At 54.9% G+C, this 24,677-nt stretch overlaps 1 protein-coding gene across 1 annotated transcript; it reads left to right on the forward strand.

Moving 5' to 3' along the window:
• Positions 1–2,051: 2,051 nt before the first annotated feature.
• UCK2 (uridine-cytidine kinase 2) lies at positions 2,052–22,729 on the forward strand. The gene is made up of 7 exons (XM_054285996.1): positions 2,052–2,299; positions 12,265–12,424; positions 13,344–13,440; positions 14,311–14,453; positions 19,543–19,640; positions 21,440–21,488; positions 22,343–22,729. Exons 1-7 carry the CDS (start codon positions 2,201–2,203, stop codon positions 22,480–22,482), a joined length of 786 nt encoding a protein of 261 aa, XP_054141971.1. The 5' UTR covers positions 2,052–2,200; the 3' UTR covers positions 22,483–22,729.
• Positions 22,730–24,677: the final 1,948 nt, after the last annotated feature.

A 24,677-nucleotide genomic window follows, 5' to 3' on the forward strand; every position in this document is an offset into this window, starting at 1 on the left:
TGTGCAGGAGCTGTGCCCATGGTCAGCGCTTGGAAACTGGCCCGGGGCCATGGGAATCCACGGGAACTCATCCCTGCAGGAAGTTCTCATCCATATATAGCACTTCCTTCCCTGGCAGGGCTGCATGCTGTGCCAGTCTCCCATGCTGGCACTGCTGGAGAGGAATGGGGAGCAGTGGGCAGAGGGGTCAGGCCTGCTGAGGGGATCCTCCCTCACACCCTGTGGGATGGGGGACATCATCCTGTGTGATGGGGCTGCTGAGGAGATCCTCTCTCACATCCTGTGGGATGGGGGACATGGCACCTGTCTGGCAAACATCTCCACACCTGCTTTGCTGTGTTGAAGTGGGAAGTTAGAAACCTCAGTGAGAGTTCTGATCCTCTCTGAACAGGGCTGGGAGGAACCTTGAGGCATTGCTCCTGCTCCAAAGCAGGATCAGCATTACTGAACACTTTCCATACAGGAGCATGTTTACTAGTTTTTCTTTTTTAATTTTTTTTTTAGTCCTCAGATTTTAAAGTCCTTACTCTCCTTAAACAACCTTTTCTATGATTTAAGCATTTTCAACCCTAGAATATGTGCTTGAATTGTCCTTGTAACAGTGTTCAGCTGGCAACATTTTGTTTTAGTCCCTAAGGGTAAAAGAAATTTATTCCCTTTCTGTTTGTGGCAGTTTTTTATGTATTTGGAAACAGTTATCATGTCCACACAGCCTTACAGCCCAGCAGATGTTGTATTGCACTAAATAGTTATTTAGTCGTTTGCAGCAGAGACCTTCCCCAGACTAAACATGGGGAAGGTCTCTCTTTGCAGTCCTACAAAGCCAGACCCTGGGCTGCTCCTGAGTTCCCATCAGGCCTCACCTTTCTCAAAGCACACCTGTGGATGTTTCTATGCCCCAATGGGATGTTTGCCTTCTTCACAGGGCATCACCAATTGATTCTTTGATCCACTCTACATCAGATCTTTATCTGTAAAAGGCCTGGCTAACCAGCAGGCTCCTATCTCACATTGTCATGGATCATATCGCATTTGTCTGCGTGGACTTGCACCCTACGTATTTCCAATCCTTTTTCCATTTTGTTGAGGTCATTTTGACTTTGAATCCTAGCCTCCAGAGCGCTCATGGCTCTTTCCAGACAGGTCCCATTTGCCAAAGACATAAGCATAACTTTTATTCCTAGATTTGAGTTGTTAATAATAATAATAATAATTTATGAGTGCTTTGCAGGATCAGGGCCCAGGTGGGGTGGGAGAATCAGAAAGTTGTTATGGTTGGGAAAGACCTCCAAGATCACCAAGTCCAGCCATTGACTCAGCACTGTTCACCATGAAACAGTGTCCCCAAATGCCACATCTGTGTGGTTCTTGAACATTTCCAGGAATGGTGATTATTCCACCATTTCTCTGGGTACTCTGTTCCAAAGCCTGACCACCCTTTGGGTGAAGAAATTTTTCCTAATACCCAACCTACCCACGCAAGGCTATGAAAAAGTTTAGGATATTTCTTCTTGCCCTATCTCTTGTTACACGGGGGAAAAATGCTGACCCTCACCTGGCCACAACCTCCTTTCAGGTGTAGAGCAATAAAGCTCCTGCTGAGCCTCCTTTTCTCCAGACTGAGCCCCCTGGCCTTCCTCCCCCATCTCTGTTCCCTTCTCTACACACACTCCAGCCCCTCATTTTCTTTCTTGTCGTGAGGGGCCCAAAACTGAATCCAGTTTTCCAGGTGCGACCTCAGCAGTGCCCAGCACACGGGCACGGTCACTGCCCTGGTCCTGGTGGCCACACTATTGCTGATTCAAACCAGGATGCCCTTGGCCTCCTTGGCCAGCGTGGGACACAAACAATGGAGGTTCTGCCAGGGCCCACCGTGGTGTGGGATGAAGCGGAGTGGCCGGAGAGAGGAAGGGAGCGGGTTCAGGAGCAGTGCGGGGTTCGGGAGCAGCGCGGGGCCCGGCGCCTTTGTCCGCGGCCGGCGGGCGGGCTGAGGGCGGCGGCGCGGTGCGGGCCCATGTGGCCGCAGTGCCGCCCGCCGGCGGGCTGGGCCGGAGCATGTGCAGCTGCGGCAGCACCTGGCAAGGAGCCGCAGCGCCGGGGATGTGAACCAGGCGGGGAGGAAGGCCCTTGACTCATCAGATAAATCCAGCCCCGCACGGCTAAGCGAAGGCGGAGGAGGCGCGGTGGTGAGCCGGGGAGGATGGCGGGGGACAGCGAACAGCGGCTGGAGGAGCAGGGGCAGCCCAGCGGCGGCGAGCCCTTCCTCATCGGGGTCAGCGGCGGCACGGCCAGCGGCAAGGTGCGGGGGTCGGCGGGGGAGCTGCCCGCCAGGCCGGGCCGGCGGCCACATGGCAGCGGCGGCGGCGGCTCCGAGCGGCCGCCCCGCCACGTGCGCTGCTCCCGGCCCGGCCGGGGCTCGGGGCTGATGGAGGAGCCGGGGCCGCGGCTGCGGATGGAGCCGGCTGCCCGGAGAAGGACGGTCCGGGGGAAGGAGCGCGGCCGCCGAGGCCTCTGCCCGGCCGGCGGACGGAGCCCCGCGGACACGTGGAGGGGGTGCGGGGTGGGTGCGGGATTTACTCGCTCCTTCTTTGCGGCCGGGACCTTGTGTCCCTCTGTGGCAGCGGGCAGAGCCGGGGGCCGCTGTGCGGAGCAAGGGTGGCCCCAGCTCGGCCGGGGCAGCGGCGGCATCTCCCTCCCCTCCAAAATCTCTTCTGTGGTCCTGTAGTCAGCGCTTCCCCCGTTCCCCATCACCCGTACCGACCCCAGGCGCTGCCCGCCCCGCAGGGCACCTCGGGGCCGATGCAATTCTTTAACTTCCACCCTCGCCGGTCGTGCATGGGGGTGCCCTTCTCTGCCCAAGTTTAGGGTGGCAGGAGCGGGGATTCTGCAGCAAATGCTGACTCACAGCGGCGGCAGGACCTCCTGGCTGCCGTGCCGGGAGGGGCTGGCCCTTGGCAGCGGCAGGTGGGAGCGGAGCGGGCCGAGGGCTGCGGGCATGGACGGGGCATCGCCCGCCGGGGCAATGCGGGTGTTGCCGGCAGGCTGCTACGCCCAAACTGCAGCGCACGGCAGCCTTGCGCCTTTTCAGCGTTTTATTTTCCTTGTTTCATGCAGTGTGCCCGTCTGAATTTGTTTAACCTCGCTAGGTCACTTTCTTTCTTAATAGGAAAAGAAAATACCTTTTTTTTTTCTTCTTCTTATTTAAGAGCGGTAAAAGCAGCTCTGCAGCTCATCAGCACTCGTATGCAGGGCAGCACGTTCTAGCTGTATTTAGGAAAGGATGAATAGATTTGGAAGTAGCTCTATACCTGTGAAATATTTATTGCTGAGGAAACTGAATGTGGGCTGGCACATTCAGAAGGATGAGCCTGGGATCTGCGGGCTGATCTCCGGGGGATCCCTCCTTCTCTTGAAGGCACAACCCAACCGCTGTACCTCAGCCCAGTGTTTTAAGCATGTGTCTCCGAGTTTCCTATTGATTTTTGGACTGCTGTTGCTGCTGCAAGGGGGAAAAATCCAGCTGTAACAGGGGAGGGATGGTGAGAGAGAGGATGCAATCTCCTCCGGTGGGAAGGAAAGCTGGATTGTTCTTGCAGCACAGCTCTGGTGACTCAAACACGCTGGGTTTGTCTGTTCTCTGATGCGTGGGTCTGCCTCTCTGTAGTTGTCCCAATAACATCGCGTCTGGCGCTGCTGAACTGTTATGTCTCTGAACACGGTGTCTCAGGCCCACAAGGTAAAATCCGTGATTACAGTACAATGCACCGCAGTGGTGCTCGACTTCAAAGTGAAAATGCTCAAGAGCAGCAGGCTGCCTTAGGAAAAAAATAGGGAAATAGTCCTTTTCTAGCAAGGGAGATGTACTAACTGGCTTTTCCTGTCTCTCAGCTTTGATTTCCCCCCCTCCAGTGACTGCTGAAAATCTCTGTGCAGTGTTGCCTGTTGAAGGGAGTCCAGCAGATCGCTACAAAGTTGGTGGGAAAAGGCCACAAGAAATATACTGGCAAAAAAACCCCAAGAAACGGGAAAAAAATGACCTGAGGCTTGTGCCCACAGCTCCTCAGATTCACATTTGGTGTGGCTGCAACGCAGGGATGTGGGGGTTGTCCCTCACCTGCCTGGTGACAGTGGCCTGTGCCGGGTGCTGCAGCACGCTCTGGGAAAGCAGCAATGGGGCTGATGAGGTTTGCTTAGCTAAGGGCTTGCCTGCAGCCAAAATCCAGCCCAGGGGCTGCCGTGCTGATGTGCTGGCTGTGGGTGAAAAGTGAGTGCTAGCAGGGGAGTGAAGCAGGCACCTTTCCCAGTGGGAAAGTGACAGATCCATCCGACTGGCCTCAACACCAATTGCGGGTTGTTGTCCCAACACACCCCTTTGGCAGCGCACCAGCCCGAAGATAACGGAGGGAATTTGCCTTCCAAGGCCCCCTGCAGCTCCTCCCACTGCTGCTTTTGGGTTTGACATGGGGACAATAGGCTCCACAGTCCCCTCCATCCCTCTTGGTGCAGCAGCAGGGTCAGGCTGTGTGAGGATGGGATGTGTTTGTAGCTGGCCATGACTTGTGTGCCGTGGTACCCTGGGGAAGCTGGTGTTGGAAACAACCAGCCTTCCCAAAAAGCTGGGATTGTTTGGATAGTGTTCCTTAAATTCAAAGGCTGAGTGCTCTTTCCCTAGTGAGCAAAAGTGGCTTGAGCAACTTTGCCCACTCAGATAAAGATAGAACCCTGGGTGCTTTCCTGGTTTTTGGGCTCTGGGAAGAAAGCTGGACTGTGCTGGGAGCAAAACTGGGGAGCTGCAGAGGCCCTGAGCAGTCTGGGATATCACAGCCCCTGTGAGGGCAGTGCAAGCTGCGCAGTGGCTGGTTTGAGTCAGCTCAGCTGGGACAGGCTCTTCACAAAAAAAAAAAAGAGTTGTCCCCTGAAACCCAAGCACTGTGCAGTCTGTGCTTTCCTGGGGTGGAGATCACTTGGCATAAAGACCCCCATCCTTCCAAACATGAAGAGCACTGCAACTGCCTCATTCCTTCAGAGCAATTCCCAAGGCTTGTTGTCACATTTTCTTTCACCCTGTCTGTTCTCAAGTGTTCTGTTGGAGTTCTTGTTCCCTCTTACACCCATGGCCTTTGCCAGCAGCTCCTGCAGGACATTCCTGACCAGCAAGGACTCTGCAGAGCACAAGGCAGGCAGCCAGGCTGCAGGCTGGAGGAAAGTTCAGCAAACTGGCTGCTGAGATGAGCTGGGAACTGCTGGGATACCTCCTAAAGCTCTTTGTGTCCTCACTTCTGCTTAGGGACCTTGCAGCTCTGCCAGCATGCCTGGAGCAGCTTGCTCCCAGCAGCAGTATCTGGTGCTGGGGTGGCTGCAGGGGTGGGGAGAGCACTTGGAGCTCAGGCTGAAGCATTAATTGTCCCCACGTGAAGTGAGGTGCTGACTGCTGCCTTCCAACAGGAGCTTGTGAGAAATGACAGATTGCTTTGGTTGGCTGCTCATTGCTCAGATGGCAGTGAGGGCTGAGCATGGGTGCCACTGCAGCCTTGGAGGTAGTTACATCATTTGGGTCTTGAGTTAGCACATAAAGTTCCCAGTGTCTGTTTGAACATGCAGCCTCAGAGTTTCCAGCCTGCAGAGCACCAAGATTACAGCCTTGTGATCAGCCAGGTGTGCTCTTCACTGACTCCACCACACTGGCAGGGCTGGCTCAGGCTGCAGGAGTGAGCCAGCCAGGAGGCTGGCATTGCCCTGCCAGGGTGGCATAGCAGCGTTGGCCCCCAGGGAAGGCGTGCTCAGAGCTGCGAGGGGCAGCTCCATCTCTCATGGAGCCTCTTCTGTGACAACTCAGCCCACCAAGGGCAGAGGGAGTCACTGGCACAATGTCACCACCCGGATGGCTGGCACAGAAGGCCAGGGGAGATCCGGGAATGGCTCCCCCACGGGAGGGGGATTAACAGGAATTGCAGCAGCCCTGTGCCGGTTCAGCACCATTTCCTGGTGACGTTGGTTTGTGGCTGGCAGGAGCCCTGCATCACAAGGTCTGACTAGTTAAACACTGGTGTCAACGTGTGCTAGAGACTCATCAAACTTTCTAGCAGAACGTTGTTGTGTGCCAGCCCTGATCAGACTGATCCACAGGGCGTTTTGATGGGTCAGCCCTTTCCTGTTACTGATGGAATATGTGCTCATTATGGAGCCTGCTTACCACAGTCCCGTGGGCTCAGCCAGCTCTGGGCTATGGAGTTTGCAGCAGGGGCTCGAGAAAAATATCCTGTGCCTAAAACCAGAGGATTGGGAGGGATTGTGTTAGAGGGCTTGTTTTCCTCCCTGCATGTAATCTGTGTTTAGAGCCTCTGTGTGTGCCTGTTTATGCTCCAGCCCTGGATTGCTGATCACATGCACAGTGTCCCAGGGTGAGTGAATAGAAACCTGGCTATCCCCCTCCTGCTCTGCTTGGCCTGTGCCTCACAAAGGGAAAGGCAGGGTGGTGAACCTGCCTGGGAGTGCTCTGGGTGGAAAGCCAGGCTTTTGGTTCAGGAATAATACTAAGTTTCCAGTCCTGGTGTTGCCACATGTGTGTGCTCCCATTAGGGCTGGAAAGGATGGAGTGGGTCATGAACTGGCTGTCTTCAGTCACAGGCATTTGATGGATGCTCTGGGACCCTTCCCAATTTGCTGTCTGTCCTGTGTCATCCCAGTCCAAACACTTCCTGGTAGTTTATAATCACCATAACCTTCAGGAAGAGACCAACATCTGTAACTCGTGTGCTGCAGGAGATAAGGGCAGCATGCTACAGAGGACAGCAGAGAAATTAAACAAATAATTACAGTGGTTCCTTATGTTTGATCTGAGGGAAAATCCTGTCGGAGCACAAAACTGGAGACTGTTTTATCCACAGAGGTGTGATGAGGACACCCCAAGGAGGCTGCTGCAGCTGCAGAGCCATGGCCAGCTCCTGCCAAGCCAGCTCCCAATCAGATCCTGCAGGAAGGGCGTTATGGCACTGATATCCCTGGAGATAACCTCTCCCTACTGGGATGGGACTGCTGCAGTCTGTCCTGGCTCCTGGTTGTACTCTGGGCCAAGGGCATTGCTCTGTTGGGGAGGACTGTCCTCATGAGCAGCAGCCTGCAGTGGTGGCAGGAGGCCGTGCATCGCTTTCCACACTTTGACACAACCCTCTTCCTCCTCCTGAGGGATCTGGCAGCTCCAGTGTTTCTTTAGGGCTGGAATCACTTGATCTGGCTAAGTCACTTTTTCTGGGTGTCTCATTTAGAGTCCCTGGGAAAATGGGAGGTCCTCTGTGCAGCTGGAATGGGACCATCCCTCTGCAGTGCTGGGTTCCTTGGGGATGGACGGGCTGCTGTCAGCATGTGGCTTTTAGCATATCCACCTGCACAAGGCTTAGGAGTTCCTGCCAGCCAGTTCTTGCCCTCCTGGGCTGGAGGGATCAGCTGTGTCCTGGCCCCTTCACCTGGTGGGTGACAGTGGCACTGTCCATCAGCTTTCTCCTTAACACCTATCAGAAGTGATATTCACTGATCAGAGCTACCCAGGAGGGATTGTGGGATAATCTGCATAATAATGTCAGGGAATTAGTCAACTCCTGAAGAATATCTGAGCAGCTGGCTATAGGCCATGAGTGAATGTGAATTAAATATGTAATTAATGTATTCCAAATAAATGTTAGAGGTAGGCCTCCAAACACCCATCTGTTTCTTCCCCTGTATACCACCTCTCTCCTTTTGGGAAAATATGTTGGATTTCTTCTCCAGGTGCCCTCTGCATCTTCCTAGCAGAATAAAGCTGTACTTCTTCCTTGAACACTGCCTGTTTGTGTGCTTGGTTCAGGGGAGGAGTCCTGCAAGGGGAGCTGCAGCTGCTCCTGCTCAGGAATAACCTCTTGGAGCTGTGGCTGGCGTGGTGCTGTGCTGATACCTTCCTCTCCAGGAGGTGTGGGCTGCTTTGCACAGCTTTCCCAGGGAGCAGCTTGAGCACAGAGCCTGGGGGAGTGCAGCTCCAGCCTGGAGCTGAGTTCCCCTCACTGCAGTGTGTGGGATTTTGTGACCCATGGCAGGGTCCCTTGGAAAGTCCTGCTTCAGTTCCATGTGGCTGCATGGGAAAGGTCTGCTTGGCAACCACAGAGGCTGCTGGGGCCTGGCTATATTTAGTTGTAACCAAGTTCTGGAGGAGGGAAAGCTCTCTCCTTTTGCTTGAGAAAGCAGCATCCTGTTGCCTGGAGTTTGCTGCAGCTGAATCACCAGCTTTGGCTCGTGGCAAGGTGTGCATGGATGAGGTGGGTATGGAAAGGGGCTGAGCAGAGGCAAGAAGCTCTGGCACAGCTCTCATAGTCCTGCAGATGAGTTGTGTCATGTAAGGCATGGCTAGTGATGGGCTTCAAACCCTCCAGCTTGTGTACTGGCATCAAGTCACCTTTCTCAAGGCGTCCTCTGCACTCCTGGGCTTCTTGGAGAAGAAACAATTGTCTTCTTCCTGCGGAGAAGCAGCAAAAAAAGGAATCTGAGCCCAGGCTGCCCCTTCAAGTGGCTGCTAAGTGCCTGTTGTCAGCAAGTGTCCCCTGCCTCCAGACTGAGGCACACTGGCACAGGACTTTGGAGTCTTGCTCTGTTCTTGCTTTACTGGGCGTCTGTGGGTCTCTCCAAAACCTGGCTGTGCTCATTTCCAGTTATTATTGATGGATCTTTTCACAGTCACACATGTGTGCTGTGCTGCTTTGGGAGAAAAGGGTTTAAGCAGGAATATCTCATTTATTTGGGGGACATTTCCTGAGGCTGGGAGTTTCTGTTCCTGTTGTGTAGGGGAGTTTCCAAGCTGCGTGTTTCTGGTTTTTCTTCCTCCTTAACAGTGAGTGTTTATCGACCAAGGGGAAAAACTGCCTGTCCAGCTGTAGGAGTTATTCACATTGGCATCAGGGACTGCCCCTCATGAGACATTGTTGTTCCTACCACAAATGATAGTGAAAAAAGGAAAAAACCTTCTCTTGGACCTTGCTGAGGTTCAGGGCCCTACAAAGGAGAGCTGAATCCAGCCCTGGAGTGGACTGAGGCAAGCTGAACATGCAGGTGCAGTATGTGAGCAGTGCCTGGCCCACACCTGCAGCACCAAGGTGACAATTGTCCAAGGTGTCACCTCCTCTTCCCAGAGCCAGCAGGTGACATCCCTGCTCAGCCAGGCTGAAACTGAGCTCGGTGCTGAGAGCAGGATGTCCTCCTGCTTGTCCGTCTCCACCACTCCTGCCATCTCTCCAGAGCCCACCAGGGACAAGGGAATGGTCCACTGTGTCTGCCAGGTTGCTTTTTCCAAGAGGCACCATCTGCCCCCGAGCCCTGGATTGTGAGTGCAGCTGGGATCCAATCTGTTCCTGGTCTGGAACCTGGAGGGAGGACGTGTTCCTGTCTCCAGCTGCTTTGGGGTGCATTCCATTTAGGCTTTTCTCACTATCAGTGTCTCAATTTGTGAGGTGTGGAGCTACAGGGCGATTTTCAGAGCTGGTGGAGGCTCTTCTCTACCTTCCAGAATCCACAGACCAGAGAGTAGTGTGCACAAGGCAGAAGGAAGACCGACACCATTTGTGATGATTTTATTGCCAGTACACATGCTGAGGTCCAAGGGGAGAGAGTGAATGCAAATCCATGTGCTGCTTTCACTGAATCAAAGGAAAGGAGTCCTGCTCCCTGCCCTGGGCTGGCAAAAGCAATTTCTGGTGCTGATCCACGTGGAACCTGTGGCTCTGGGGATCTCTCTGGGTGGCTGTGCTGAAGGGCAGTTTATTCCTGATGGCAGAGGGCCTGGGAAGTTTGGTGTCCTGGGCAGCTGTAGCCAAGGCTGAGCCCTGCTCTGCTGTGTCCTGTTGCTGCATGGGCAGGCAGTGGTGTCTGGGGCAGTGAGCAGCCAGGAAAAGTGGAAGAGAGGCACTGAACACACCCCAGTTTTGCAAAACCTATGGGATACAGCTGGATAAACAGTTGTCTCAGAGAAGGATTTGGGGAGTGGGAAAACAGAGGTAAAGGAGAGCAGCCAGAGAAGGATTTGGGGAGTGGGAGAACAGAGGAAAAGGAGAGTAGCCAGAGAAGGATTTGGGGAGTGGGAGAACAGAGGAAAAGGAGAGCAGCCAGAGAAGGATTTGGGGAGTGGGAGAACAGAGGAAAAGGAGAGCAGCCAGAGAAGGATTTGGGGAGTGGGAGAACAGATGAAAAGGAGAGCAGCCAGAGAAGGATTTGGGGAGTGGGAGAACAGAGGAAAAGGAGAGCAGGCTCTGGCTTTGCCTGCCTGTGTGCAAGGGTAAGTGACTGGCACGGACTGGCAGGGCTTTGTTCTGGGTGGGAGCAGCTTGCTGCAGGGCAGGGCTGCCAGCCTGGCTTGGAGAGGCAGGAGAAGAAGGTGGGATGCTCAGGAGACCCCATCCCTGAGCCAAAACCCAAACTGGTGCCCAGGGCTGCCCAGACTGCTGTGGGTGAGCTGGAGCTGGTTCTCTCTGCAGCAGAGCTGAGTGAGCCTCTCCAGCCAGGCTGGGCATGACTCACAGCCTAGTGGCCACAGCCAAGGCAGGTCAGCCTGGCCTGGAGGGAAGAGAAGGTCTCTGGAGAGGGGAATGCTGTCAAATCTTCCACTTCTCAGGCAAACAGCCTTGCCCTCTGGCTGCTGGGGTGAGCTCTGCCAGGCATGCACTCCCCTCCCTGCTCCCTCTCACCAGTGCTGCCTTCAGCTCAGAATTTCCAGCCAGGTATGGAGCAGATGGCTGAGCCATCCAGGAGGCAGGAGAACGAAAAGAGCCCCTGGCAGGTTGGGGTAGGCAGGCTGGGGCAAGCACTCTGCTCTTTGCAAGGCACAGGGCTCAGCACAACCCTTGTGGTGACCAGGGCCAGGAGCAGCTCAGCTGGGCACAGTGTGATTGCTTGAGTGGGAGCTGTTCCCTCTGGCACAGGAGCTGCTTTGTCTGGGCAGTGGTGCCATGGGGCAGGAGCAGAGGTAGTGGCTCTCAGTGGCAGGGGCAGTGCTGGCTGCCAGGCAGCAATGCAGTCACCCCCAAGGACTGCCATGACTAAGGAGAAGGGACTGCAGCAGGCTCTGGGCTTGCCCCCGAGCTGTGCCCTGTGTCCTGTGGCAGTGGTGGCCGTGCCCTGGTGCCAGCAGAGCCGGTGCCAGCCGCCCTGTCCCAGCCTGCTCCGTGGGCAGTGCCAGGTGCCCGCTGCCCGTGCCAGCAGCCAGGCCCACGTGGCTGCTCAGCTGCTGACTCTGCAGTGCCCCAGCCTCCCGTGCCAGCAGGCACCAGGATGTGCTGGCTCCTCCCAGCCTGGCAGCTGTGGCACAGATCCCTGATAAAGTCCCACAGGCTCTCCTCCTCATACCTGGGCTTTGTTTGCTCTCTCTTGTGCTGTGGTGGGGTTTCTGGGATGGGGCAGAGCTGGGGGAGCCAAGACTGCTTTCTGAAGGAGAAAGTGCCCATGGCATGTGGCTGAACCCAGGCAGGAGCCAACTGTTTTTCTGCTGCCACTTGTGCCCAGAATAGGAGCTGTGGGCAGGCTATAGGGGCGGAGGAGAGGGTGGCAGGCAGCAAACTTGGTGCTGCTGTCACATTAAAGGGTACCATGGTGATGCCTCTGGAACACTTCTGCCTCGGTGGCTTTGGGAAAGCCACAGACTCTTGGCTGGAGGTGCAGCAAGCAGGCAGGGGTGTTACCTGGAGACATCTTCTGTCACAGACACATTTTATGAAAAATCCTTTTTTAGGATTAGTTAGGATTTTTTCCTCCTGAGAAGCTGAGAGGCCTCAGAGGAAAAAAAACCCAATAATTATCTGCTGCTGTAGGATGCAACAGGTGCATCTTTGATTGGTCCATCTTGTTTTTTTTAATTAATGGCCAATCACAGTCCGGCTGTCTCGTACTCTCTGTTCAGTCACAAGATTTTATTATCATTCTATTCCTTGCTAGTCTTCTGATGGAATCCTTTCTTCTGTTCTTTTAGTGTAGTTTTAGTATATAATTTTCTTTTAATATAGTATAGTATAATATAGTATAGTATAATATAGTACAGTATAATCATATATAATATAGTATAATAATATATAATATAGTATAATGTAACATAGTATAATATAACATATATTATAAAATAATAAATCAGCCTTCTGAAACATGGAGTCAAGATCTCATCTCTTCCCTCATCCTGGGACCCCTGTGAACACCACCACAATCCTCCCTGTGCTGCTAACTTGCTGCTGATGTGCCTCCTTTGCTCTGTTCCTTTCCCAGTCCTCAGTGTGCTCCAAGATTGTGCAGCTGCTGGGGCAGAACGAGGTGGATTATCGCCAGAAGCAGGTGGTGATCGTGAGCCAAGACAGCTTCTACAGGGTGCTCACCTCGGAGCAGAAATCCAAAGCACTCAAAGGCCAGTTCAATTTTGACCACCCAGGTGAGTGGAGAGCAGCCCTGGGACTCTGCCATGCACTGTGGGAAGAGGGATGGAGACCCTTCATGGGCACTGGGGCTCTGAATCCTCATGGGATGCCTTAGTCAAGCTCTTGTGGCTGGCACCACCTGTGTGTCATCCCCCCATTTCTCTTAGGAAGGAAATGGAGTGGAGTGTTTGGGATGTGAAAGAGCAGTTATAAACCCTTAAGACCCTCCTCTTCCTGCAACAACATCCCCCAGTTTGAACAAGGTTTTCATAGAATTGTACAATCATTGAATAGTTTGGGTTAGAGGGGACCTTAAATGTCATCTTGTTCCAATACCCTTCACCTAGAGCAGGCAGCAAAGGAACAGATTGGGTTTTGGTGCAGCTGAGTCAGGCCCAGAGAGATCTGGGCTGGCAGAGTCCCTGGAACCAGCAGCTCCCCTTCCCTCAAGGAGGGAACCAGCTGTGCAGCTGCTCTGCAAACCCTTCCAGTGAGGGGCCCTGCCCTGTTACCACAACAGGGGCTCTTTGAACCATCTCTGGGCTCAGTGGGGAAATTCCAGAGCTGCTGTCCCTTGGTCCCCAGGAGGACAATGCCAGAGGCAGCGAGCCCTGAGCAAACAGAGCCCTGTCTGTGTGGCTGGAACACTGCTGCAGTCTCTGTCTGAGGGCTGGAGCCCTGGAGGAGATGCCTTCCTGTGCCTGGGCTGACACAAGGACAGTATTGATCTCTGCAGGCCACATCTCAGGCTGCTGCACAGCCACAGAGCCCCGTGGCCTTGCCTGGTCCCTGGGGAGGTGCAGGGCTTTCCTCACTGTGTGTCTGTCTGTCCCCAGTGTGAGGTGCCAACGACTCTGGCTTGGGCAAAGCTCAGCAGCTGGTGGGTGGGAGAGGTTGCAAAGCTGCCTCGGGTAACGTTTCCTCTCTCCTCAGATGCCTTTGACAACGAGCTGATCGTGAAAACGCTCAAAGAGATCACAGAAGGGAAGACGGTCCAGATTCCTGTCTATGACTTTGTCTCCCACTCCAGGTCTAACAGCTGCTCCTGCCTTGCTGTGCCTCTGCTAACGTCCTGTAGCAGCCCTGCCCTCCCCAAACTCCTGCCCTCTGCTTGGGTGCCTAAGTGCCAGCACAAAGTTCCCATCCTAACTCCTCCAGCCCCGGGTTAGAGCATCTCAGGCAGAGGGTCTGGAAAGCTGTGTAGACATCCAGCAACATCCAGGCATCAGTGCTGGGTGCTTAATGACCTCCCTTCTCTTCCCCATCCATGGTCCTCTCCCCACAAACTCAGTGTTTGCAGCTTTAACAAGCACTCCAGCCTCAAAACACCCTGGCAGTGCCAGGAAAGGAGGAGGACAACAATTCCTGCTCCTGTACTACTCCCCTTGCCTGTGTTCAGCTTGTTTTTGCATGCCTGTGTTGGTCGTGGATGGCGTTGCTCTGCTGTGCTTCCCACAAAATCGCTGTGCTGTCAGGGAAGTGCTGCCTGCTCCCCAGGGAAGCAGAGCTGGCCATGCAGGTTCCCTGGGCTTTTTAGCTTGGTACATAACCCTTGTGAGCAGCAGCTGGCCCAAGTAGGGGGAGAAGGGCTGGTGTGCTTCCTGCTTTGCCATTTATCCTTCCAGGAAGCGTACGTATGCCTTGGATTCCCTCCAGGGGTAGGTCTGCCCTCTCTTCTCTCTCTCTTCTCTCTCTCTTCTCTCTCTCTTCTCTCCCTCCTCTCTCCCTCCTCTCTCCCTCCTCTCTCCCTCCTCTCTCCCTCCTCTCCTGCCCCGCTGGTGCAGCAGTGGTGTCCCAGGGTTGGAGCAGTGCTTTAGGAGCACAGCTGTTTCCCCCACACCTCTCTCTGTGCTGGCCAGCCTCCCCCAGCAGCAGGGTCTGACTGTGCTCTCCATGCCAGGAAAGAGGAGACGGTGACAGTGTACCCTGCTGACGTGGTGCTCTTCGAGGGCATCCTGGCCTTCTACAGCCAGGAGGTGAGGGACCTGTTCCGCATGAAGCTCTTCGTGGACACGGACGCTGACACCCGCCTGTCCCGCAGAGGTGAGCGGGGACAGAAATTATCTCAACTGCTCTGGGGACACAGGCAGTGACAGTGAGCAGGGACACAAATGCCCCTGACTGCTCTGGGGACACAGGCAATGACAGTGAGCAGGGACAGAAATACACCTGACTGCTCTGAGCACACAGGCAGTGACAGTGAGAGAAATGTCCCTAACTTCTCTGGGCAGCTGGACACACAGGCAGGTGGCAGTGAGCAGGGACAGAATGCCCCTGATTTCTCTGGGGACACAGGCAGTGACAGTGAGCAGGGACACAAATGCCCCTGACTGCTCTGAGCACACAGGCAGTGGCAGTGAGCAGGGACACAAATGCCCCTGACTGCTCTGAGCACACAGGCAGTGACAGTGAGCAGGAACACAAATGCCCCTGACTGCTCTGGGCAGCTGGGCACACAGACAGGTGACAGTGAAAGAAATGCCCCTGACTGCTCTGGGCACACAGGCAGTGACAGTGAGCAGGGACAGAAATGTCCCCAACTGGTCTGGGCACACAGTGAGCAGGGGCAGAAATACCCCCAAATGCTCTGGGCACACAGTGAGCAGGGACACCAATGCCCCTGACTGCTCTGGGCACACAGGAAGGTGAAAGTGAGCGGGGACAGAAATGGCCCTGACTGCTCTGGGCAGCTGGGCACACAGGCAGGTGGCAGTAAGCAGGGACACAAATGCCTCTAATTGGTCTGGGCATCTGGGCACAAAGGAAGGTGGCAGTGAGCAGGGACAGAAATGCCCCTGACTGCTCTGGCACAAAGAAAGGTGGCAGTGAGCAGGGGCAGAAATACCCCTGACTGCTCTGGGCACAAAGAAAGGTGGCAGTGAGCAGGGACACCAATGCCCCTGACTGCTCTGGGCACAAAGAAAGGTGGCAGTGAGCAGGGACACCAATGCCCCTGACTGCTCTGGGCACAAAGAAAGGTGGCAGTGAGCAGGGGCAGAAATACCCCTGACTGCTCTGGGCACAAAGAAAGGTGGCAGTGAGCAGGGACACCAATGCCCCTGACTGCTCTGGGCACAAAGAAAGGTGGCAGTGAGCAGGGGCAGAAATACCCCTGACTGCTCTGGGCACAAAGGAAGGTGGCAGTGAGCAGGGACAGAAATGCCCCTGACTGCTCTGGGCACAAAGGAAGGTGGCAGTGAGCAGGGACACCAATGCCCCTGACTGCTCTGGTCACACAGGCAGTCACAGTGAGCAGAGCAGAGCTGGCACAAAGCTGTGAAGAGCTGTGGAGCTTTTCCTGCCCAGTGCAGAGTGTCACTAGGGCAGCTTGTGGCTTGCTCTGTGTGTGTCTCTTGGGATTCAGTGGGATTTTTGCTGCCTTGGCTGGGATTCCTCCTTTGATGAGTGCTGAGTGTGCCGTGTCCTCGCACGGCCCCGTGGCACCAGCCCGGTGCCAGCAGCTGAGCAGCAGCTGCTGCCAGTCAGCAGATGCCAGCAGGGAAGAGAGGGCACAGCAGAGCATCTGGGCAGCTCAGTGAGAGCCTGATAGATCCACTCAGGACCTGGCCTGTGGATGTGCTCTGAGGATGGCATTTGGGCCATGGTGTCCACTGTGGGTGCTGCACATGGGGAGTCCGGTTGTACATTTGTGGAGCCTCTGTGTGGGATGTGGCTTTGGGGGCAAAGAGCCCTAGAAACCAAAGTGTCCCTCTCCAGGACTCCCCAGTCCTGCTGGCTTGGCTGTGGGGTGCCAGCTGACATGGGGAGGGACACCCACACTGCAGGGCCTGCATGACTTGAGATGTCCATTGTTTCTAAGCAGCTTTGAGGGGTGGGTCACTGATGCAGCACCTCCCGGGTGACTAAAAAACCATCTGGGGACTCTTGGGGCAGAATTCACTTCTGTCTGAACTATTGCTATCCCTGGCTGGCTCTAACAGGCTCCACAGGGTGCCTGGGGATGCAGAAGACGACTGAAGAGGAGCAGTCCCTGCCAGAGCTCTGCGCTGTGACGAGGGGGGCACGTCTCAGTGCGTCACTCTGGGACTCTGTGTGTGCATGTTCCACTCTGCAGTGGAGCTGGTCTTGCCTGCCCTCCTGCTGTCAGACACATGCAGAGCCTCCTCAGCTGCTGGGATGTCATCAGCACTGATGAATCTCCTTTTTAGCAATCCCTCTTGACCCTGCCCACTGTTCTTGCATGACTCACCCAGGGAGGTGACAGCACAGTCAGTTGCAGGGAGATGTGAGATATGCAGGGTCCCAAAATGTGAGCCCTAATCCTTTAAAATGCTGTGCAGGAGCTCAGGGCCACACTCAGCCACAGGGTAAGACACTGTGGTGGTGACAGCGACCCCAGCCAGCAGCTCAGCCCCACACAGCTCCCTGCTCCTCCCCTGGTGGGGGAGAATCAGAAGGGTAAGAGTGAGAAAAGTTGTGGGCTGAGACAAAGACAGTTTATGAAGTAAAGCAAAAGCCACAAGGCAAGCAAAAGGAGGAATTTGTCACCACTTCCCGTGGGCAGGCAGGTGTTCAGCCATCCCCAGGAAAGCAGGGCACCATGGTGTGTGATGGGTATGTGGGAAGACAAGTGCCATCACTTTGAATGTCTCCTCTCACCTTCCTCCTTCTTCTCCAGCTTTCTGTCATCATGTGGGATATCCTTTGGGTCAGTCAGGGTCAGCTGTCCCAGCTGTGTCCCTTCCCCCACTGTGGGGTGGGGTGAGGAGCAGCAAAGGCCTTGGATCTGTGTGAGCAGTGCTCAGCAATAACAATAACATCCCTGTGTTATCTGCGCTGTTTTCAGCACAAATCCAAAACACAGCCCCACACCAGCCACTGTGAGGAAATTTAACTCTATCCCACCAAAACCAGCACATTCTCCAGCCCTTATTCCAAACCACTTAAATCATGCTCAGGCCCCACGCTCTCCAGTCCATTCTCATTCCCCACCTTTGGTGTTTCACACAAATATCAATCCCCTATTTTATGGAACGCCCCTGTAACAGATCTGAGTGTCCACTGAGTTAATTTAGCCCCTGACTTTGGGCTCCATCTGTCCTAGTGGTCATTCAGGACAGGAGAAGGTGCTGTGGAGTTGTGGGGTCACTGCTGTGCTCACACTGCTCTTGTGAGCCTTGTACTTCTCCCACCCACCATCAACCACTTGCAAAAGGGCAGCTTTGCTGATGGAGGTGCTGCTGTCTCCTGGTTACTGCAGCTCATTGTTCTCCTGCTAGGAATCTGCCCATTTCCCTGCCATCAGCAGTTGGTAGGACCACTGCAGCATCAAATCTGTTTACTGCATGTCTGCCTGTCATTTCTGGGAAAGGAGAGCCTGTGTGAGAGGTGCCAAAGGTATAATCATGTCCCTGGAACGTGGCTGGAGGCAACTCATTGCCAAAGTTGGGATGTTGTGTTGTGATGTGGCCCTGAGTCATCTTTGTGTCCCAGAAGCCCTAAAGGGTTGCAGAGTTGGGTTTTCAGCTGGGCAGCAGCAGGCGGTGAGGTTCCTGGAAGTGCAGCTGACAGCTCAGTTACTCAGCAGTGCTGGGGTTCAGTGTGTGCAGCTCACACTGTGCCCACCTCAGAAGTTCTGCTAGCAGAGTGCAAGGGGCAAGCTCTGCCAGGTGCCTCAGACAGGGATCCATGGGGCTCAGGGACCTCATTCTGGCTAAGCTCCCTCACTGCCCTGTCCTTGGCCAGTTTCCCTAAAAAAGAAACCAGGTCACATGCATGTTTTGGGTCCAGTTTGAGTTTGGACCTGCTGGCTTCAGAGAGGTGTCAATCTGTCCTTGGGATGGTTGCCTGCCCTGCCAGCAATCCCTCAGGACAGGGTGTGTGGTTTTACCTGGGACCTGCTGCTTTGAGGCCAGGTACAGCAGCAGGTGTTCGACCTGTGTTTGTGTGTGGGGTGGTTGTCCTGCTGTGGTGTGCCCTGGGAAGAGGCAGGAGAGCTTTGCCCTGTCAGGAGCAGCCCCTGCCTAGCTTACAGGCTTCCTGCACCCCAAAAAATAAGGTGTGGGAGCTGAGAAACAAGAATGTTATATTTTCCCTGCTTCTTTTTCTGTGTTGTTCAAGCTGGGGCTCGCTCCTGCTCTCTGGAGAAGCTGCTGCTGGTTCCCATCCTGCTGCCAGCCCTTTCCCCCCATCACTTCCCCCTGCAGGGCTGTGAAAGGCCACACTGTGAAGCTGCTGGCCAAGGACAAACAGAGCCACGGGGGCAGTGCCAGAGCAGTGTCCTGGCCCTGAGAGCACACAGGCAGTGCTGCCCAGCAGGTCAGGCAGGCTGGCAGGGCAGTGCTGTGCCTTGGCTCTGCCTGGGACACGAGGGAAGGCTCGTTCCAAAGCCAGTGCCAGGCACTCACATGCTGGGGGAAAGCCAGCAGCCCCCTGGGGACAGCCAAGAGCTGTCTGCTCAGCCACAGGGCTGCTTTGGCTCTTCCCTGGGGATTGAATTCCTGCTGAACTGGGCCACTTGTCCACACTGAAGTGGTGTCAGACTGGAGATGGCACTGGCCCAAACAGCTCATGCAAGCAGGGTGGAAGGCCTGAGTGGCAGAGCAAGCAGGAGGCCAGTTTGCTCTCCTGCCTTTGGGCTTCCTCCTGAGCTGACCCCCTCACCTCTGCTTCTCCTGCTAGCTGGGGACAGCACAAGGAGCCTGGCAGAGCTGTGCAGGTGGGTGAGTTTTACCCTCCCCACCTCTGCAGATTTGAGTTAAATGGTGCCCTAATGTGTGTGTGGCTGAACCCCACTGATTTTCTACTTTTTGGGCACCTCTGCACTGGGATGGCAGAGACAGGCAGGACAGAGTGACAGGAGGGAGGCAAAGCCTGAGGCTTGGAGCACTCAGGACTGGGCTGGTACTGGTTACAGCTGGAATGTGCATGCAGAGCTGAGAAGGGGGCCAAGAAAAGCCCTTGGCCAGGTCAGGCAGCCCTTGGCTCCCAGGAAGACTTGGAAGGAGGTTAAAAGCATGGAGCTGGGCTGGGATGTGCTCAGACACATGGACAGCAGCTTGCAGGAACAGAGATCTCAGGGAAAATATCCAAAGGCTGTACTTATTGAAGGGAAAGGGGGTGGAGAGAGTTGTGCCTCAGCTCCTGACTGTGCCTTCCACCTTCCCCTCAGTGCTCCGAGATATCAGCGAGCGAGGCAGGGACCTGGAGCAGATCCTGTCTCAGTACATCACCTTTGTCAAGCCTGCCTTCGAGGAGTTCTGCCTGCCGGTGAGTCAGGGGAGTGCACCCATGAGAGTGCTGCAACAGGAGCACTTCGTGTCTGCCCAGGACTCCGATCTGCCCCCTGTGCCTTCCTCCCTCTCTGCAGCCAGGGCAGGCTGTGATGGGGGCTGTTTATACGGTCACTGCCTTCCCGGTGAGATCACCCTTCCCTTTGGGAAGGCAGCATGGCCAGAGGAATCCCTCCCTGGGCAAGGGCTGACAAACCACTGGGCAGCTCAGCCTGGCAGGGAGGATCCTTGGCTGTATTTAGCTGGGGAATGGGAGGTCTCTGCCCCGAGGCAGTGTTTGCTGTGTCTGCCTCCTCTTTTGGGCTGTGCTGCCTGCCCTTTTCACCCTGCAGTGCTGCTGCCTTCGTGCTTGGGAGAGCAGGGCAGCTTCTTCTTCTGTCTGTGCAGTGGGATGTGGCTGCTGAGTGGCCAGGGGGACAGGGCCTGCCTGGAGAAAGGAAACTCCTTTGGGAGCTGATAACAGAGCCAAGGCTGCCTGGCAGGCAGAGACTGTGTGGGGGAATTTACTGCAGGATTGCATGGAAATAACATGTTTGCAGATCAGCCATTGTACACCTTTCCTGGCTCTCATGGAGAGCAGCCTGTGCCTTGCTTCTCAAGGCTTCTCAAGCAGATGTGGTAATGAAGATTTTTATATTTTTATATGAGGATTATTTTTTAGTTCTGGAGGAAGTGAGCAAGCAGAGTCCTGAAACCTGGGAACTGCTGGCCAGCACCACAGGCAGGAATTAAACTGTGCCTCCCACCTTGGGAGCATCCCTATGCCTGTCTGTCTGGTCAGCTCTGCCCCTTACCTTTAGAGGGGCTGATTCTGTGCTGCAAGATCTTTTCCTGGGTCTTGCACAGCTCCCTTTTTTCAGTCTCACTTAGCTGTGGCTCTGGGGACCAATTCCAAAGCCCAGAAAGGCTTTTCCTGAGAGGCAGGTCCAGCTTGCAAGGCTCCTCTTCTAAATCCACAGTTTTTCAGAGCAGCAGATGCTGCATCAGGCTCTTCTGATGAAGATTCTGTAGGAGAATGAAGTGTGAAACAAGGAGGGCACAGAACTGCCTTGTTTCTACCCACAGCTTTGCAGTGGTCTGCTCCCACTTCCAACCTGGTGTTGGCTCAGCACCCACTGCTGCTGTTATTTGACTCCTAAAGCAGCTCTGAGCCAAGTGGTCCAGTACTGAAATGGTCCAGCATATCCTGGTGGTTTTTGATAGTCTGGAAGCACTTGGAGGTGTCAGGTGACACCCATCAGCCCAGCTGGCTTGGTGGGGCTTGGCTGTCAGCTGTAAAACTGCCACAAACCAGGAGGAGACTGAGACTGGCACCTGCAAGGGAATCTAGGTCAGGATTGGTGTCCTGAATCACACCTCTGCAAGTGGTGTGGTAGAGAATTCTCCCCCCTTCCCAGGCAGATCTGGTGGCTGTGCCCAAGCATGCCAGCTCGTGCTCTTGGAGCAAGTCTGGGGTGGATTCAGGAGGAATGATGTTCCCAAGAGCATCAGCTGCTGGAGTCCTGTGATTATGAGGCTTCTTAATTGCAGGTTTTGTTCAGGATGCCTCTTACTGGCTTCTGTATGAGCTCATGAAAATGGAGTCAGGGCACAAAGCATGGCCCTTGAAACGTAGAGCAGAACACAAATAAGAGCATCCAAAATGTATTATCAGCAATGACATCCCTCCCAGAGGGTCTGGGGAGGGCAAGGAGCTGCCCCCGGGAGCAGGGACAATGCCCCAGCCCGCTGTCTCTCCACTTTTTCCCTGTAACAAAATGCTCTCTCTCCTCCCAGACCAAGAAATACGCTGATGTGATCATTCCCAGAGGAGCAGATAATGAAGGTAAGCACCAGGCCCTGCTGCTCTGCCCTGGCAGCCAGACTTGGGCTGTTGCTGTTGCAGTGGAGTTAGGTTGGAGCTGTCCCAGAGGGGACTCAGGCCACTGCCTGAGAGCAGCACTGCCAAGAGAGTGCTGCTACCACAGGAGTGCCAAGATGAGCCTGTTCCCTTTGCTCCTGCTTGGAGCATTATTGACTGGGAGTTTGTGTTCTTCTAATGCCTCCAGGCCAACTCTTGGTTCATCCCACAAAAGGCAATGTGCAGCTGGGTCAGGCAGGTTGGGGTCAGCCTGAGTGTCCTGGATGGGGTCAGTCTGACCACCCTGGCTGGAATCATCCTGGGCATCCTGGCTGGATTCAGCCTGAGTGTCCTGGCTGGGGTCAGCCTGGGCATCCTGGTTGGAATCACCCTGACTATCCTGGCTGGATTCAGCCTGAGTATCCTGGCTGGAATCAGCCTGGGTGTCCTTGCTGGGGTCAGCCTGAGTTCCTGACCACTCTGACTGGATTTGGCCTGGACATCCTGACTGGGTTCAGCCCAACCACCCTGGCTGGATTCAGCCTGACAATCCTGGCTGGATTCAGCCTGACAATCCTAGCTGGAATCACCCTGACTATGCTGGCTGGATTCAGCCTGACCATCCTGACTGGGATCAGCCCGACCACCCTGGCTGGATTCAGCCTGAGTGCTCTGGCTGGATTCAGCCTGACTATCCTGGCTTGAGTGGCAGAGGGATCAGTCCTGGGGGGGAATAGGAGGGGACAACATTGGGAGGGACAGCAGGGCCACAACCCTACCTCAGCTCTGCTTGATCTTTGCATCCATCCTAACACTCCCTCTCCCCCTTTTGCTCACAGTGGCCATAAACCTGATAGTGCAGCACATCCAGGACATTCTTAACGGAGGACTCAGCAAACGCCAGAGCAACGGGTACCTGAATGGCTACACTCCCCCACGCCAGCGGCAGCCCTCAGAGTCCAGCAGCCGGCCCCACTGACCCGGGCAGAGCCGAGGCCAGCACGGCCCCTCTGTACATACTGTCCACTCGTTCCCCCCTTATCTATTTAAGAAACCAGACGGAGACGAATGCCTTTAATTTTGTATGTTGGAGTTGCCCAACGAGAAGCAGCCGGTTGCTCGGGAGCCCGGACCACCCTCAGCTCCCGGCTTCGCTCCATAACTCCTCCAGCACGGATCCGGCTATAAACCTCTATAAATATAGAATTGCTCTATTTTTGCGTAAATGCAGAATAACGTAAAATTAATTGCTGTCAGGTATTTGCCAGGCTCAGTGTTGCTGGGAGGGAGTGGGGAAAAGGGGATTCTAGGAGGTGTTGGTGTCAGGAACTTCACCTCAAACTCGGTAAGGAAGGAAGAACCGTGGTGGTGTCCATCCTGGGCAGGCTGAGTGTTACACCTGGGTTGGGTTTGTCTGTTCCTACCAGTGCTGTTCAGGGGCAAGCAGCCTGCTTCTGGCAGCTGGGAGAATGATGGGGAATGATCTCCCCCTGTCTCTGCAGCTCCAAGTCTCAGCCTTTCAACAGAGTGTGGGCTGAATGTTACACCTGGCTTGGATTTTCTCTTCCTACCATTGCTGTTCAGGGGCAAGCAGCTTGGTTTTGGCTGGCAGTGCTTCAGGGAGAATGATGGGGAATGATCTCCCCCTATCTCTCTGTAGCTCCAAGTCTTAGCCTTTCAACAGAGTGTAGCCTGAGTGTTACACCTGGTTGGGTTTGTCCCTTCCTACCAGTGCTGTTCAAGTCCAGGCAGCCTGGTTCTGGCTGGCAGGTGCTGCACACTGTTTCTGGCAACTGGGAGAATGATAGGGAGTGTCTCCCCCTGTCTCTCTGCAGCTCCAAGTCAGCCTTTCAACAGAGTGTGGCCTGAGTGTTACACCTGGTTGGATTTGTCCCTTCCTGTCATTGCTGTTCAAGTCCAAGCAGCCTGGTTCTGGCTGGCAGGTGCTGCACAGTGCTTCAGGACAATGATGGGGAGTATCTTCCCCTGTCTCTCTGCAGCTCCAAGTCTCAGCCTTTCAACAGAGTGTGGCCTGAGTGTCACACCTGGTTGGGTTTGTCTTTTCCTGCCATTGCTGTTCAAGCAGCCTGGTTCTGGCTGGCAGGTGCTGCACAGTGCTTCTGGCAGCTGGGAGAATGATGGGGAATGATCTCTCCCTCTCTGCAGCTCCAAGTCCCAGCTTTTCAACAGCATCCCGTTCTGTGCCTGACACCCCTTCGCACCACAGGTGTGGGGCTGCTGCCACACCCTGCAGTGAGGACCTGCTGGGTATGTGGCCATATAAACACAGCCTTTTGAGCAGTCTCAGTGCCTGGCTTGTGTGGGGGCAGCACGTGGATATCTTCAGCCCCTCTGGAGCTTGGTGGCACTGTTGGTTGACCCCGGGCTGACCTGCCTGGAGGTTGGCTTGCAGGTCAGAGGTGTGTCTCATTCCTCACCTGCATGGGTTTTGCTCTTGTGTGGGGGATTCTGGGGTCTATGAGGTATGGTTAAGGGACAGCCAGCCTCTTCTGAAAGAAAGGGGCAATGGCTGATCAAAGGCAGCTGCTGAGCTGAGGGCTCAGCAGTGTGTAGTGGTCCCTGGGCTGCCTTGCATCCCCATGTGGGACCATCCACAAATCCCATCTGGGCAGTGTGAAACTGGGTGCCAAGCAGTCCTCTGCTCCTTGTTTTCAGAGCCTGCCTGTGTCCCTTTCACTGTGCTGGGGGAGGACACTGTCCCTGCAGTCTGTTGTCCCAAGGGCTGCCCAGGCTGTGCCTCCCTTGCCCAGGGTGAGAGTTAGTCCTGCCTAACCTGGTGGTGCTACAACAGCCACGTCCAGAGGGGCTGGTGGGGTGTACTGCAGATTTAGGGATGCCTGGAGAATCCCCCTGCAAGGTGAGGCAGGGGCTTGGTGGGAGACAGTGGAGGGGGTTTGGTGGGATGGTGGCCAGCAAAGATCCATCTGCCAGTGCTGCTAAGCCTGACTTGCCCTACCAAACCCAAAATTTCACAGGCATCCCACAAAGCTTGGAGCTTATTTAGCCTTGCTCCCTCATGGTTCTTTCACTCTTTCCAGAGCATTGGCTTTGCTCTGTGGTTAACAGTTTAGTGGACCATGCTCCATTGCTCTCCAGCCTGATGTGAGCTGGGACAAGCTTTGATCCTGGAGAGAACAAGAAAGGAAACACTTC

The sequence above is a fragment of the Melozone crissalis genome, unplaced genomic scaffold (genome assembly GCF_028551555.1).
Source record: "Melozone crissalis strain CALT ecotype California unplaced genomic scaffold, PUWL_Pcris_2 ptg000045l_1, whole genome shotgun sequence".
NCBI classification, from domain to species: Eukaryota; Metazoa; Chordata; class Aves; order Passeriformes; family Passerellidae; genus Melozone; species Melozone crissalis.

Bases quoted from the DNA above. Each gene is read 5' to 3' on its own strand.
- UCK2 (XM_054285996.1), top strand. From the start codon at position 2,201: ATGGCGGGGGACAGCGAACAGCGGCTGGAGGAGCAGGGGCAGCCCAGC. The intron at 12,425-13,343 runs GTGAGTGGAGAG...CTCTCTCCTCAG, and splicing joins GTTCAATTTTGACCACCCAG to ATGCCTTTGACAACGAGCTG. The intron at 19,641-21,439 runs GTGAGTCAGGGG...CTCTCCTCCCAG, and splicing joins TCGAGGAGTTCTGCCTGCCG to ACCAAGAAATACGCTGATGT.